The sequence below is a fragment of the Oncorhynchus kisutch genome, linkage group LG5 (assembly GCF_002021735.2).
Source record: "Oncorhynchus kisutch isolate 150728-3 linkage group LG5, Okis_V2, whole genome shotgun sequence".
NCBI lineage: Eukaryota > Metazoa > Chordata > Actinopteri > Salmoniformes > Salmonidae > Oncorhynchus > Oncorhynchus kisutch.
This window is the reverse complement of record NC_034178.2, coordinates 41,337,657-41,352,695: the sequence shown is the minus strand read 5'-3', so window position 1 is coordinate 41,352,695 and position 15,039 is coordinate 41,337,657. Positions and strand designations below refer to the sequence as shown.

At 45.7% G+C, this 15,039-nt stretch overlaps 1 protein-coding gene across 1 annotated transcript; it reads right to left on the bottom strand.

Annotated features, from left to right (window-relative positions):
• Nucleotides 1–3,337: 3,337 nt before the first annotated feature.
• Nucleotides 3,338–14,283, bottom strand: aadacl4 (arylacetamide deacetylase-like 4). The gene is made up of 4 exons (XM_020482187.2): nt 14,033–14,283; nt 10,902–11,127; nt 4,328–4,391; nt 3,338–4,201 (listed from the first exon to the last, which is right to left on the bottom strand). The coding sequence occupies exons 1-4, from the start codon at nt 14,207–14,209 to the stop codon at nt 3,412–3,414; spliced, it is 1,257 nt and encodes a 418-aa protein (XP_020337776.1). The 5' UTR covers nt 14,210–14,283; the 3' UTR covers nt 3,338–3,411.
• Nucleotides 14,284–15,039: the final 756 nt, after the last annotated feature.

Sequence of the window (15,039 nt, the reverse complement as noted above, 5' to 3'; positions counted from 1 at the left end):
ACGTCTTTTGATTTCCCAAATGTTCTGCTCCATTAAATTTTTCATGCCTCAGACTAATAAAAAATGTAATCCTCAAACAGCACCACATTGAGTACGGCCCCTGAGTATCTAAACAGCTTGTGAGCCTGAGCTCTGTTACTACACCCAAGAGAGGGGAGGGAAGAGGCTGGCGGAGACCGAGTTGTCTTAGACCTGTCTACAGGACTGTTGTTTGATTTCCAGGTCCTTATTGTTCAGATTGGCAGGATGGAGCTTGCTGGAAAGGTCACGTGGCACACTGGCTAAGCGGGGCTGGCAGAATGCACTTAGTGGGTGCCTCTGGTACGCTGTCCTGTACACACTTAGCGTTGAGAAGGGGGGCTGGTGCTGGTCCAGACAGACCTGTCTAGACTCCACCAGGCCAAAGTTAGTTGGAGGTGGGAGGGAGAAGGAAGGGAAGGAGAGAGAGCTCAGCTGTTACAGTGATGCACTCATTAGTTACAGTATATCTGTGACATATTTGGAATAATCAAATGCCATTTATTCTGCCTAAACACTGCTTCTTTTTTTCTTGACTTCTTTTATTTACTTGACACCAGTTTGTAATTACAACTGACAAGATTGGATAACGGTGGTGGTCAGACTTCTCTGGCATCCTCGCCAGCCTGTCTGGATGCCAGGAGCACAATGTGAGCAGGGTGGAGGAGCCCTGGCGCCTGTACATCTCATCATAGAGGGTGACCAGGTAATGGGAAGGCAGTGTGCCGTGGTGGGAGAGGAGCATCTTGGCAGCAAGGCCCTGGAACACACCACAACACACTATTATTCTGGTCATCATGGCTTTAAAACAATGACAAGAGGGCACACTGTTCTTTGATTGATTAGCTCATTATCTCAGTGGATGCGAATGGTCTAGGTTTGGATTTTGTTCTAACAGACTTTTAGACCCAACTTCACTAGCTTTTTGCTAATGCTAATAACATCATGATCATGCTGTGTAAGGCTGACCTCAGCTTTCCACAGCGCCATTTGTCTCACGATGACGTCTGGCCCTCTGTGGCTGGTAGTCTGCACAGTTGGTGCTGTTGTGGCTGTCTTACACTCTCGGGTGAACTGTCTTGGACAGACAAGGTAAATAGACGGGAAGAGGAGGAGGATAGGGAGAGAGGAGGATGAGAAGAAGAGGGAATGCTCAGCCACTTAAGCTTGAGCCCAGCATGAGCTCAGCAAAACTCACACTTCACCATCGATCCATGCTGTTGTACAGTATTTCTAAAGTTATCCCTCTAGTCAGATCCTGAAGCAGCAGCCCATGGCCCTGCTTGGCATCAATGCAATTAGATTGACTCTCAAGTCTCTCACACTGGGAGTCTGTGCTGATGTAGATAGCTTAAATGAAGCCCTCTAATCATTTTTGTATAGATTTTGCAAACCAACTGAGAAGCAGCAGAACCCTTGGAAACCAGCCATTGAACTAGTTTGTTGAAGATCTTTGGCTACCGAAAGCAGGAGATACAGCACATTCTCACATTCAGTGCAGGTTTTTCTTGGGATAATCTCATTTGGATAGAAAGGAAAGGCTGCTGTGCCAACACTTTGCTGTAATTTAAACTCTTGATAATGACTGTTGATGACTCTTGCCAAATGTTGCATTATTTGATGAATTATCAACATTCATCACAGGCAATGCATAATAGCAACAACAATTGATAGAAGTTAGCTGAAAATCCCCAAATAAACTATGATTATAGTCGTAGTTTATATTAAAGGGACCATTTGCAATTTTTAAACAAATTTCAAATAGTGAATGTTTGCAACAGAGTTATCTAAGCATAACTCATTTTCATCGGCAATCCTAAATTAAGTTAATTAAATACATAAACACATCACTCACACAGTAGTATAGTGGGATATTTAAGTGATAAATACACAAGAAGCTGGGGTTTGGAGGATATATTGGCACGGGTGTGGTTAAGCCCGAGACGAAGTGCCGATATATCCTCCAAACACCGGCTTCAAGGGCATTATCACTTTTATACAACGGGTTACCAACCAACATATTCAAATAATGATTGACATATTTTCATTAAAAACATTATTCTGATTAATTAATTTATATTCCACAAGATTTAGTCCCGACACAAATCTAGGGTTGCTACCCAAGCCGGCTCGTCGTTCGTTCTATCGGTTCTGTTGCTAGAGATGCGACCCAGTCGTTCAGTCTTTTTGTTCTATAGCTATGGGACAGCTGGAGATCAAATTTGAATATTGAATCAATGTTGCAAATGTCGGAGAGACAGACAGCAAGGTTTATTCAAATCTCCGCAGTTGAAAACTAAATGTTAGTCTAAAAGAAATGTGAAATAATGTCTAGATGCTTATTATAGTGGAGGTCAAGTTTATAAATTGTTTGGCTAAACTGATGAGACAGTGGATTGTGCACGTCATAGATTTCGCTGGTGGTAATTTGTGGAATAGCAACCGTCTGGAATGCGGTTTTAACCAATCAGCATTCAGGATTAGACCCACCTGCACAAAACAGATTAAAACAAATACAGGAAACACAAAATAGAACAAATAATACCATATATACAGGACACTTGAAACTTGAGTGCAATAAGAATAAGTCAATGTGTGCTGGATTGATTCTCCTTGATCCACACTTTGACCTCCATGGAGGAGGATCTAAGTAACTAGTGATTAAGGTAGTAGGGAGGGAATTCCATTTCCTAATGCCTAGGGTGGAGAATGCTGAGTCCCCAAAGTTTTTTTCTTCTTTGAGGCATGACAGTCTCCTCTGAAAATGTAATATGTAATAGATTATAAACTCTACCTGCAGCTTCTCTTCCACCCAGTTTCCAATTAGAACTTTGTTTGCATACCTCTGCGCCATTCTCCAGCCAGGTTGGGTCCATTTTCCTGTTTACTGTACATGGTACTGAACATGATGTGTCACATGCAGCTGATCGATTTGGTCCTAATATCAGAGCATAGTTAGATCAAACAGAACGGATGATGGTGCATTCCTCCTGATCTTATTGTGATATAGGCACCAGACAGGTGAGGAAGCTCTGTTGTGATGGATACAGCAAACATTCTGTGACTGACAGACAGAATACTGGAGAAGTAGCGGAGGCAAATAGGAGGCACAGGACCTGCATTATAATAAGACTTGCATGCATACTTTAGAATTGCATTATAAAATGTATTATAAAATGTCAGAGAATTATGCAGCAGTTAGTCTATAGCTCATACATGGTATATATGTCTTAATTTAAAAAATAATGAATATTATTATATTTTCTGTAGAAATGAAAACAAATGCCTTAATTGATTAAAATAAGAGTAAAACATGTACTAAGCTGTGTAGGTGTTTATTTGCTTTCCCTTGCCAGGAACATGAAAGAGAGATCAAACTTCAACATCCATTTCTTAAAGTGTTTTGACATAGCTTACAATACTATTTATAGCTTGTGTTGCAGACGGGAAGGTTAGCCAGCCCTTTTTGAAAAAATCCAGAAGTCCATGGAAGCCGTCTGGAACATGATGCCATGTGACGTCCAGTCCCAGGTCCAACAGCCTCTTCCTGTACAGGATCCCATCATCCCTCAGCACGTCGTACTCACAGGTCAGGATAAAGGCCGGTGGGGTCAGACGGATAACAGCATCCTCCGCTAGAAGCGGCGAGACCTCCGGATCCAAACCGTCTTTGATTATGTGGTACACCTCTCCTTTGTAGTCTAAGGCTGAGTGTACCTGCTGGAGTTCGCCCCGCACCTTGCACTCAGGAGGGAGGTGTTCTGGGGAGAGCCACTCCTTGAAGGCTAGCCTCATCTCAGCAGGGATATGGTTCCCCTCCAGCAGGTCCTGGCACACTGACGTGTCCCCGTTGAGATACTGCAGGAAGTAGAATGCCACCCGGCCACGGAACAATATGGGCACAGCATGATTCTGCTGGTATGAGGGCAGGTTGAAATCTGCCATCTGCAGAGCTGGGTAAATGAGGACCTGGGCACAGGGAGACAGCAGATGTCCATCTTTTCTCTTGGCCAGACGTTGGCATAGTGCAGCTGCCAGGTTTCCCCCAGCACTATCACCCCCGACTGCCACTCTGCCTGGGTCCACCCCGAACTCTGCCTCTGCCACAGACAGGAAGTGGCATGTTGCAGCGTCACAGTCATCCAGCTGAGTGGGGTACCGATGTTCAGGGGCAAGCCGATATCTAAAAGGTATGAGGGTAGAGAAAGGAGCAACATGTCAAGTCTTTGACAGCTTCACAGGCCCTTTCACTGCATTAATCTGCTTTGGGATCACATTTTGAGGCAGTGAGTCAGAAAGTAAAAGTTACCCAACAGAAATCACAGTGGTTTCAGCCTCCTTGGCAATGTGCCTGCAGACGTCATCTGCAGTGTCTAATCACGAGAAACAGAAAATTAGTTTTAGGCTTAGCAAACAGAGGATGAACATTTTGCAAGACAAGCAATACTCCCAATCAGTAAGCCACGCCAGCCTGTCAGGAAAACAACCTGTAGTTACCTGGGATACCCCATTTGCTCACAGCAAAAACGTTACCTTTTTCAAACACAATTTTCTTGTTGTTTTAGTCAATTGTAAAACTACAGTTAAGAAAAGTATATGTCTAAAGATTACTTTTCAATATTGCCTGCTCCCAAGCTCTCACTACTTCGCAGAAAAAAATAAAAAAATTCATGATGGTGCTAGCAGCCACGTGAGTGAGTGCTAGCCACCAACCAGAAAATTAAGCTAGCCAAGACCAACAACACAGATAAACAGACTATACAGCTACAAGTAGTGAATAGAGTTACAAACAGATTAGACCAACCAAGTTAAATGTCTTACATGTGATTAAATGTTTGACACATACTGAGCTACAGTGCATTAGGAAAGTATTCAGACCCTTTGACTTGTTCCACATTTTGATACGTTACAGCCTAAATAGTCCCCCCCCCCCCCCCCCCGCATCAATCTACACACAATACACCAGAACAACAAAGCACAAACGTTTTATTATTTATTTTAGCAAATCTTTTAAAATAAAAAAAGATTATATTACATTTGCATAAGTATTCAGACCCTTTACTAAATACTTTGTTGAAGCACCTTTGGTAGTGTTTACAGCCACGAGTCTTCTCGGCTATGACGCTAAAAGCTTGGCACACCTGTATATGGGGAGTTTCTCCTATTCTTCTCTGCAGAGCCTCTCAACCTCTCAAGGTTGTATGGGGAGCGTTGCTGCACAGCTATTTTCAGGTTTCTCCAAAGATGTTCGATAGGGTTCAAGTCTGGGCACTGTCTGGGCCACTCAAGGACATTCAGAGACTTGTCACGAAGCCACCCCTGTGTTGCCTTGGCTGTGTGCTTAGGGTCGTTGTCCTGTTGGAAGGTGAAACTTCACCCCAGTCTGAGATCCTGAGCGCTCTAGAGCAGGTTTTCATCAAGTCTCTCACTGTACTTTGCTCCATTCATCTTTCCCTCGATCCTGAGTAGTCTCCCAGTCCCTGCCGATGAAAAACATCCCCACAGCATGATGCTTCCACCACCATGCTTCACCGTAGAGATGGTGCCAGGTATCCGCCGGGCATGACGCTTGGCGTTCAGGCCAAAGAGTTCAATCTTGGCTTCATCAGACAAGAGAATCCTGTTTCATGGTCTGAGTCCTTTGGGTGCCTTTTGGCAAACTTCAAGAGGGCTGTCATGTGCCTTTTACCGAGGAGTGGCTTCCATCTGGCCACTCTGCCATAAAGACCTGATTGGTGGAGCGCTGCAGAGATGGTTGTCCTTCTGGATGGTTCTCCCATCTCCACAGAGGAACTCTGGAACACTGTCAGAGTGACCATTGGGTTCTTTGTCACCTCCTTGACCAAAGCCCTTCTCCCCAGATTGCTTAGATTGGCGGCCAGCTCTAGGAAGAGTCTATGTGGTTCCAAACTTCTTGCATTTAAGAATGATGGAGTCCACTGTTCTTGGGGACCTTCAATGCTACAGACATTTTGCGGTACCCTTCCCCAGATCTGTGCCTAGACACAATCCTATCTCGGAGCTCTACCGACAATTCCTTCGACCTCATGGCTTGGTTTTTGCTCTGTCATGCACTGTCAACAGTTGGACCTTATATAGACAGGTGTGTGCCTTTCCAAATCATGTCCAATCAATTGAATTTACCACAGGTGGACTCCAATTAAGTTGAAGAAACATCTCAAGGTGTCACGACTTCTACCGAAGGTAACTCCTCTCCCTGTTCGGGCCCCGGTCTACTAGCCGCTACCGATCCCTTTTTCTTTTTCTGGTTGTTTTGTCTGTGTTCCTTTTCACACCTGGTTTTCAATTGCTTTGATTTCTGTTGGTATATAGGGCACCTGTTACCTGCCGTAATTCGTGCAGGATTAGATTTGTGTGTATTGCGCTCGATTGTATTTGATGTTTGTTGTTTTTTCGCTATTACGCACGTGTATGTAAAGTGTCGGAACTGTGTTTGTTCCTCCGTGTGTTTGCACGAGTATTCAGAGCGTAGTTTTGGGATTTTTTTCTGTGCCTTTTGTATTGGTGGACTATATTATTAAAACACGCTTCTCAGACATCCCTGCTCTCCTGCGCCTGACTCCTACACCTCTCACCAAGACGCATGTTATCACAGAATCCTGCACCAATATAATTATGGAGTCAGCAGGAGCGGACGCACTTCCAGGGTCCGTGGAGGAGCGAGTTCAACACCACACGGCAGTGTTACACCGACTGGGGACCGCCATGGATCAGGTGATGGCGACGATGGAGAGATGGGAGAGAGGTGGCCTTCCCACACCGTTATCAGCTACACCCCAACCAGTACCACTACCCTCTCCTTCATTGCCTGAGCACAGTGGAATTCGACTCGCCCTCCCGAGGGAGTATGATGGGACGGCGGCCGGGTGCCAGGGCTTCTTACTCCAGATGGACCTATACCTGGCGACTGTTCGTCCGGCTCCTTCGGGGGGTGAGAGCGTGAACGCCCTCGTCTCCTGCCTCGCAGGTAAAGCCCTGGAGTGGGCCAACGCGGTATGGAACGATCCTGACTCGGCGAGGGACCACTACCCAGAGTTCACCCGCCGCTTTCGGGCCGTGTTTGATCACCCACCTGAGGGTCGAGCGGCGGGTGAACGGCTGTTCCATCTGAGGCAGGAGAGGAGAAGTGCTCAGGACTTTGCTCTAGAGTTCCGGACCTTGGCCGCTGGCGCGGGATGGAACGACAGGGCCTTGATCGATCACTATAGGTGTAGTTTGCGTGAGGACGTCCGTAGGGAGCTGGCCTGTAGAGACACCACCTTGTCCTTGGACCAATTGATCGACATGTCCATTCGGTTGGACAACTTGCTGGCGACCCGCAGACGTCCAGATCGGGCTCTGTCAGTTCCATCTCCCAGCTCCACCACTCCAACACCCATGGAGCTAGGAGGTGCTTCAGCAAGGGCGACCGGAGGAGGGGGCCTTTCCTGTGCCAGCTGTGGTCGCAGAGGGCACACTGCTGACCGGTGCTGGGGGGGTCCCCCCGGGAGTCGAGACGCCAGGCCGAGCACTGCCCGGACACCTCAGGTGAGTCGGCACCAGGCTCACCCAGAGCCCCCTGTTGGTCACATGTATGTATGGATTGTTTTTCCTGAATTTTCCGCTCTGTCCCGGCATAAGGCGCTAGTAGATTCAGGCGCGGCGGGGAATTTTATTGACCGCGGTTTAGCGAACAGGTTAGGGATTCCCCTTGTTCAGCTGGACAAACCCTTCCCAGTGCACGCCTTAGATAGCCGACCATTAGGGTCAGGGCAAGTCAGGGAGGCCACGGCTCCACTGGGTATGGTTACGCAGGAGGGTCATGAGGAGAGAATTAGTCTCTTCCTCATTGATTCTCCTGCGTTTCCGGTGGTGTTGGGGATCCCCTGGTTGGCCCGTCACAACCCCAGGATTTCGTGGCAACAGAGGGCTCTACAGGGGTGGTCGGAGGAGTGCTCAGGCAGGTGTGTAGGAGTTTCCATCGGTGCTACAACGGTGGAGAGTCCAGACCAAGTCTTCACCGTGCACATTCCCTCAGAATATGCCGATTTGGCTATCGCCTTCTGTAAAAAGAAGGCGACCCAATTACCACCTCATCGACGAGGGGATTGTGCGATAAATCTCCTGGTAGGCGCTGCACTTCCCAGGAGTCACGTGTATCCCCTGTCACAGGAGGAGACGGTGGCTATGGAGACATACATATCGGAATCTCTGGGGCAGGGGTTCATTCAGCCCTCCATCTCACCTGCCTCCTCGAGTTTCTTTTTTGTGAAGAAGAAGGAGGGTGGTCTGCGTCCGTGCATTGACTATAGAGGTCTAAATTCCATCACGGTGGGGTATAGTTACCCGCTACCTCTCATTGCCACGGCGATTGAGTCATTTCACGGAGCACGGTTTTTCACAAAACTGGATCTCAGGAGTGCATATAACTTGGTGCGTATCCGGAAGGGAGATGAGTGGAAGACGGCGTTTAGTACCACATCCGGCCATTATGAGTACCTCGTCAGGCAGGTGGCAGCGGCCATTACGTCACTGCTGAAGGGGGGGCCGACGCGTCTGGGGTGGTCGGCTGAGGCGGACAGGGCTTTTGGTCGCCTGAAGGCTCTTTTTACCTCTGCTCCCGTGCTAGCGCATCCGGACCCCTCTTTGGCATTTATAGTGGAGGTGGACGCATCCGAGGCTGGGGTTGGAGCCGTGCTCTCCCAGCGCTCGGGTGCGCCACCGAAGCTAAAACTATGACGTGGGGGATCGGGAGCTGCTAGCTGTTGTCAGAGCCCTGAAGGTGTGGAGACATTGGCTTGAGGGGGCCCAGCACCCTTTCCTCATCTGGACTGACCACCGTAATCTAGAGTACATTCGGGCAGCGAGGAGACTGAACCCTCGTCAGGCAAGGTGGGCCATGTTTTTCACCCGATTTAGGTTTACCATCTCCTATAGACCAGGCTCCCAGAACACTAAGGCAGACGCACTGTCCCGACTATATGATACAGAGGAGCGGGCCATTGACCCTGCGCCCATCCTCCCGGCTTCTTGTCTAGTGGCACCTGTAAGGTGGGAGGTGGACGCAGACATTGAGCGAGCATCGCGTGTTGAGCCCACTCCTCCACAGTGTCCAGCGGGACGGGTGTATGTTCCGCTGGAGGTTAGAGACAGGTTAATTTGGTGGGCTCACACATCCCCCTCCTCTGGTCACCCGGGGATTGGGAGAACGGTGCGATGTCTTAGTGGGAAGTACTGGTGGCCCACTTTAGCCAAGGACGTGAGGGTTTATGTGTCCTCCTGCTCAGTGTGCGCTCAGTGCAAGGCTCCTAGGCACCTGCCCAGAGGGAAGTTACAACCCCTTCCCGTTCCACAGCGGCCTTGGTCACACCTGTCGGTTGACTTCTGTACATCCCCTGGGCGGAGATGGCCCAGAACTCACTCCCCCACTCCTCTACGAACCTGTCGCCCTTCCAATGTGTGTTGGGCTATCAGCCGGTCCTGGTACCATGGCATCAGAGCCAGACCGAGGCTCCTGCGGTGGACGATTGGGTGAAACGCTCAAGGGAAACCTGGGAGGCCGCCCACGGGTACCTTAAACGGGCCGAAGGGCGGCAGAAGGCCAGTGCTGACCGCCATCGCAGCGAGGCCCCGGTGTACACACCGGGGCCATACTGGACTCGAGGCGTCGGGTGGGGGGTCTTCAGTATCTCGTGGACTGGGAGGGGTACGGTCCGGAGGAGAGATGCTGGGTGCCGGTGGAGGACGTACTGGATCCACCTATGCTAAGGGAGTTTCACCGCCTCCATCCGGATCGCCCTGCGCCTCGTCCTCCGGGTCGTCCTCGAGGCCGGCCTCGTCGCGCTGCGGGAGCCGCGCGTCAAGGGGGGGGTACTGTCACGACTTCTACCGAAGGTAACTCCTCTCCCTGTTCGGGCGGCGCTCGGCGCTCGGCGTCGCCGGTCTACTAGCCGCTACCGATCCCTTTTTCTTTTTCTGGTTGTTTTGTCTGTGTTCCTTTTCACACCTGGTTTTCAATTGCTTTGATTTCTGTTGGTATATAGGGCACCTGTTACCTGCCGTAATTCGTGCAGGATTAGATTTGTGTGTATTGCGCTCGATTGTATTTGATGTTTGTTGTTTTTTCGCTATTACGCACGTGTATGTAAAGTGTCGGAACTGTGTTTGTTCCTCCGTGTGTTTGCACGAGTATTCGAGAGCGTAGTTTTGGGATTTTTTTCTGTGCCTTTTGTATTGGTGGACTATATTATTAAAACACGCTTCTCAGACATCCCTGCTCTCCTGCGCCTGACTCCTACACCTCTCACCAAGACGCATGTTATCACACAAGGATGACCAATGGAAACAGAAGTTCAATTTCATAGTAAAGCGTCTGAATACTTAGGTAAATAAATTATTTCTGTTTTTTATTTTAATACATTTGCAAATATTCCTAAAAACTTGTTTTCGATTCGTCATTATGGAGTATTGCGTGTAGATTGATGAGGATTTAAAAATATATATATTTTTAGAATAAGGCTGTGATGTAACAAAATGTGGAAAAAGTCAAGGCGTCTGAATAATTTCCAAATACACTGTACATATATACTGCTTGGACACCGGCTCCCCACCGGCTCCCCTTTCCTACTTGGACACAGGGCTCTTCTCACAGGCTTTACTTCCGTATGTGGGAGCATTGCGAACCGTATGTTGGGACTTTTGACCCAATTACATGTAAATTGCATAACACAGCAGCTTTTCGTCATCTTTTGTTACAGTATTTCTTTTACACTGGGGTCAATGGGAAATAATGTGTGGGCGTGGTCGAGGAGAATTCCTTATTATTACGTGAATATCGACTCAGCGTATTTCATCCAGACATTATTTTTGTCTTATCATATTACCCAAACAGCCCAACACCCATCCTCCTCCATGGAAATACACCAGTCCCCTCCTCAGGCCCAGTGAACCAGTCGTGGGCTCATACACTCTGACTGGCACCTCAGAGAAGGTCAGGTCTTTCACACGTAGGCCTGGGGGAACTGGTCTTATACGGACCAGGAACCGTCTTCTGAACCACCTGGTGAACCTGACCTGATGACACAGACCCAGACGGTCCAGGATACGGCCCTGACAAGACAGAGAAGGGAGGGCATATCTTGTTAAAGGACTAATACATTGTATGCAACTTTATTCAGGTGGCTTAGCCTATAGCCTACCTTAGAAATAAGGTCAACACAAACCATTGTGAGCTGGAATATTTTTCAATTACAACAATACAGCTTTTCTTGTTGCTTTCAAATTATGCTACAATGAATACAACAGCTCAGTTAATTTTAAGGAGCCTCTTCACACTTACTAAACATTGTAGAAATACGGTCTGTGACTCAAATGTAAACTTGGATACTTGCTACGTCTCAACCACTACCCCAAGAGGATGCGCACAACACTCATCCGACAGTTGCCCACCTTGATGCAGTGCAGTGTTGTCTTGATGAGACAACACTCCTACTGTATACACAGTACTTTTTCCTAATATTTGAGACTTATTTTGAGTTTTTACCTGAAATTGCAGTAACAGCCTGTTCTTTCTGAAATAATGACAGTAGCTGCCGGCTGCACTGAGCCACGTAAAACTATGGAAGCCCATCCCCAACATATATATAAATGTGTTGGATCATACAACTAGGATATGTTTTTTCATTTGTAACATTGTGTGGTGATTTCAGAGGTGGTACCACAGGTCCCAGAGTAGTTTTCTTAGTTTTATATGGGCTATGATGGGACCAGATCATTTTCTAATCAGGTTCAGGTCATACAGTAAAAAATTATCCTGGCTCTAGGGAGGATGAAAACATGAAAACCTTTTTCACAGACAGAGACAACAAATGTGATTGGTTAAAAACTAACGAGGCTGAGCTTGCTGTATGCAAGGTTGCATTGTGTCGGCCTTTGCACCTGTAACTAAAAAGATAGTCAGACAGCATATCATCACTATTGTGTTGATTGGTTCATTCCAGACAATAATTTGGTATTAAAAAGGCCTAGGTAGCATAGCCAACCGAAGTGTGAATATAAGCAAAATCACATTCACATTTTCTCAGAACACAAATAAATGGGCCTATTTTAGGCTATAACTACATAATTTAGGCTATGAAAACATGATGTTACATTTCCCCTGGCCAGATCCAGATGGGATCAGAGCGCATAGGCTTCTCTAGGCTACCTGCAGCTGTGGTTGTTATCAGTAGGCTATTGCTGATCAGACTGAAGCACAGACTAATTGTGCATGTTGACAAATCATGTGGCATGATATGTCAACATTTATATGGCTTCCATATAAAACAGCTCTTCACAGTGAATTCACTTATACCCACGTTTTCAGTTGCAAATGGATTTCACCACGTAAGGATTTGCATGATGTTGATAAAAATGAAGCCTGGTGTACGTTTAGATTACATTTTAGTAATTTTGTTGTAACGTTGTAAGGTAGGTTTGCTGTACTTTTAAATTCTTATGAGGGTTAATTGTTCATTTTTGATAGGTTAATGGTACTGAAGACATCCATTATAGCAATTCTGTGCTTTTGTCTTGAAGCTAAAGTGTAGCTGGGGTCGGTACCCGTGGTCTGCAGTTATGAGGCTGGTTGGTAGCACTGCCAAATGTTCTGAAACGATGTTGGAGGTGGCTTATTCAATTGTCTGGAAACAGCTCTGTTGGACATTCCTGCAGTCAGCATGCCAATTGCACGCTCCCTCAAAACTTGAGAAATCTTTGTCATTTTGTTGTGTGACAAAACTGCACATTTTAGAGTAGCCTTATTGTCCTCAGCACAAGGTGCACCTGTGTAATGATTATGCTGTTTAATCAGCTTCTTGATATGCCACACCTTTCAGGTGGATGGATTATCTTGGCAAAAGAGAAATGCTCACTAACAGGGATGTAAACACATTTCTGCACAATTTGAGAGAAATATGGAACATTTCTGGGATCTTTTATTTCAGCTCATGAAAAATGGGACAAAGACCTTACATGTTGCGTTTACATTTTTGTTCAGTATATATACATATTTACCCCAAAATAATATGGGGGATTGGAAATTATGCAGACAATAACATTGATACAAGCCACAATCTATTTGCAATATTGAAGCTGATCTAACCACAAAAAAAATGACATAACAATAATAATACAAATTATGTCGGATTTAATCAACAAATACAATAGTCCGTTTAGAAAGGGTTAAGGGCACAAGACTGTGTACATATGTGGCTGTGATGGCAAACTTACTAAATATCCTGTGTGGCTCAGTTGGTAGAGCATGGCATTTGCAAGGCCAGGGTTGTGGGTTTGATTCTCATGGGGGACCACTATGAAAATGTATGCACCCACTACTGTATGAGTGTATGTGAAATGACTAAAAATCCTGTTGAGGAGAGAGGCTGTCACAGTTCCAAGATCTCAAAGCTAAATCTGCTTTTAGATTGAAGTTTTATGCCTTGATATCAGGAGCTGAAAAGTTTGATTAAACAATTCAGAGACTGAAAATAATAAATCAGTGACAAATATTTAAAGAGACCGAATCGATATACAGTTCCCGAAATCAGACAGCTGTAACTGTCAATAGTAAATCGAAGCTTAAAACGATGTTTGAGTGAACCTGAATCCCGAAAATGAATTGTGAAGTCGCTTCCAGACACGGTAGACTCCTCCTCCTCACCACTCCAAGCTAGTATCGTGAAACTCTGCTGCTATGTCCTTACCCAAACAATGGAACGCCTGAATGACTTTGGCTTTTCATCATTTATTCAGACCTGTTCTCTTATCTACACACTTGACGCTTTATCAGTGTTTCGATTACAGAGAAAGGACAAGCATCTTTTAAAGAGCAGAGTTCTCTTTTAGTATTCAAGTACAAGCATGTTTTTGTTTTCACCAAAGAGTAAGAATAATTAATTATTTCTACAGACTTGAACATGATTTGACTTGCATAAAACATAAAATAATAAGCAATAACAATTCCGTAGATACTCACCACAATTGATATGCCAACAAACAAGCCATGAACTACATGCAGTTTCCCTCGATTTGCAACCCCTTGAGGAATGTCTGAATTCATCATCTCAGAGTACATTAGACCAATTACCAGAAGGAAGAAGGCTGCAATCACTGCAGCAAAGCCAATTATTAAAATTGCAGTGCTGATGTCCATGGTGCTGTAGTGCGATCCCAAGTAGGCTACAGTAGAAGTAAGTCATTAAGTGTGAATATGTTATCCAGCTGCTTGGGTTTCCTTGCCCCTCCTACAACTTTGTGTACACCCTGCTCTGACCTTGTTCTATCTAGATGACTTTGAGTGCCAGTGACAAAGGAACATTCATCATTTTATTCAATGTATTTTATGGACTAAAGCAATTACACATTAAACACATATTTCACAATTATATATTTTTATGAATATAGATTTGCATAAATACAATAGTAATAATTCCTTTTAAATGTCCTTTTAAATAAATCATATCATTTATTGTGAAGCAGAGGACACTGGTATCTGAACTTTTAATGTTAATCTGTAGATGGCAGTGATGCCTAGTGATAGCAGATGATGTTCTCCGTCAGATAAGATCTCTAGTCTAGACACATCTGTAAACAAAATGCATGGTATTTCGAATTGAAACCGTATAATGTGGTGGTGTTTACGAAACAATTTATGTTCATTATAATTCAGAATGAAATCTCTGAAAATACTTTGGTGTTTTATTTCAATGCATTATGATTTGTAGCTCTGTGAAATGTGCATGAAAATGACAGCAACTGGAGCTGTTTTCTAGGACTAGTCAACCTTTTAGCCGTCCCAAAGAGTCTCTCAGACTTTTTTCCGAGAAGCTGAGCCCAGCACAAAGCCGCCATTGTCAAACTGCTCTCTTAAACCCATCCCAGTTTCTGAAAAAGACCTCCATTCATCAGCTATACCCAGCAAAAATCACAGGCTGGAATATTGTCTGCAGCCCATGAATTTACTGGATTTGTTTAGGAGGTATT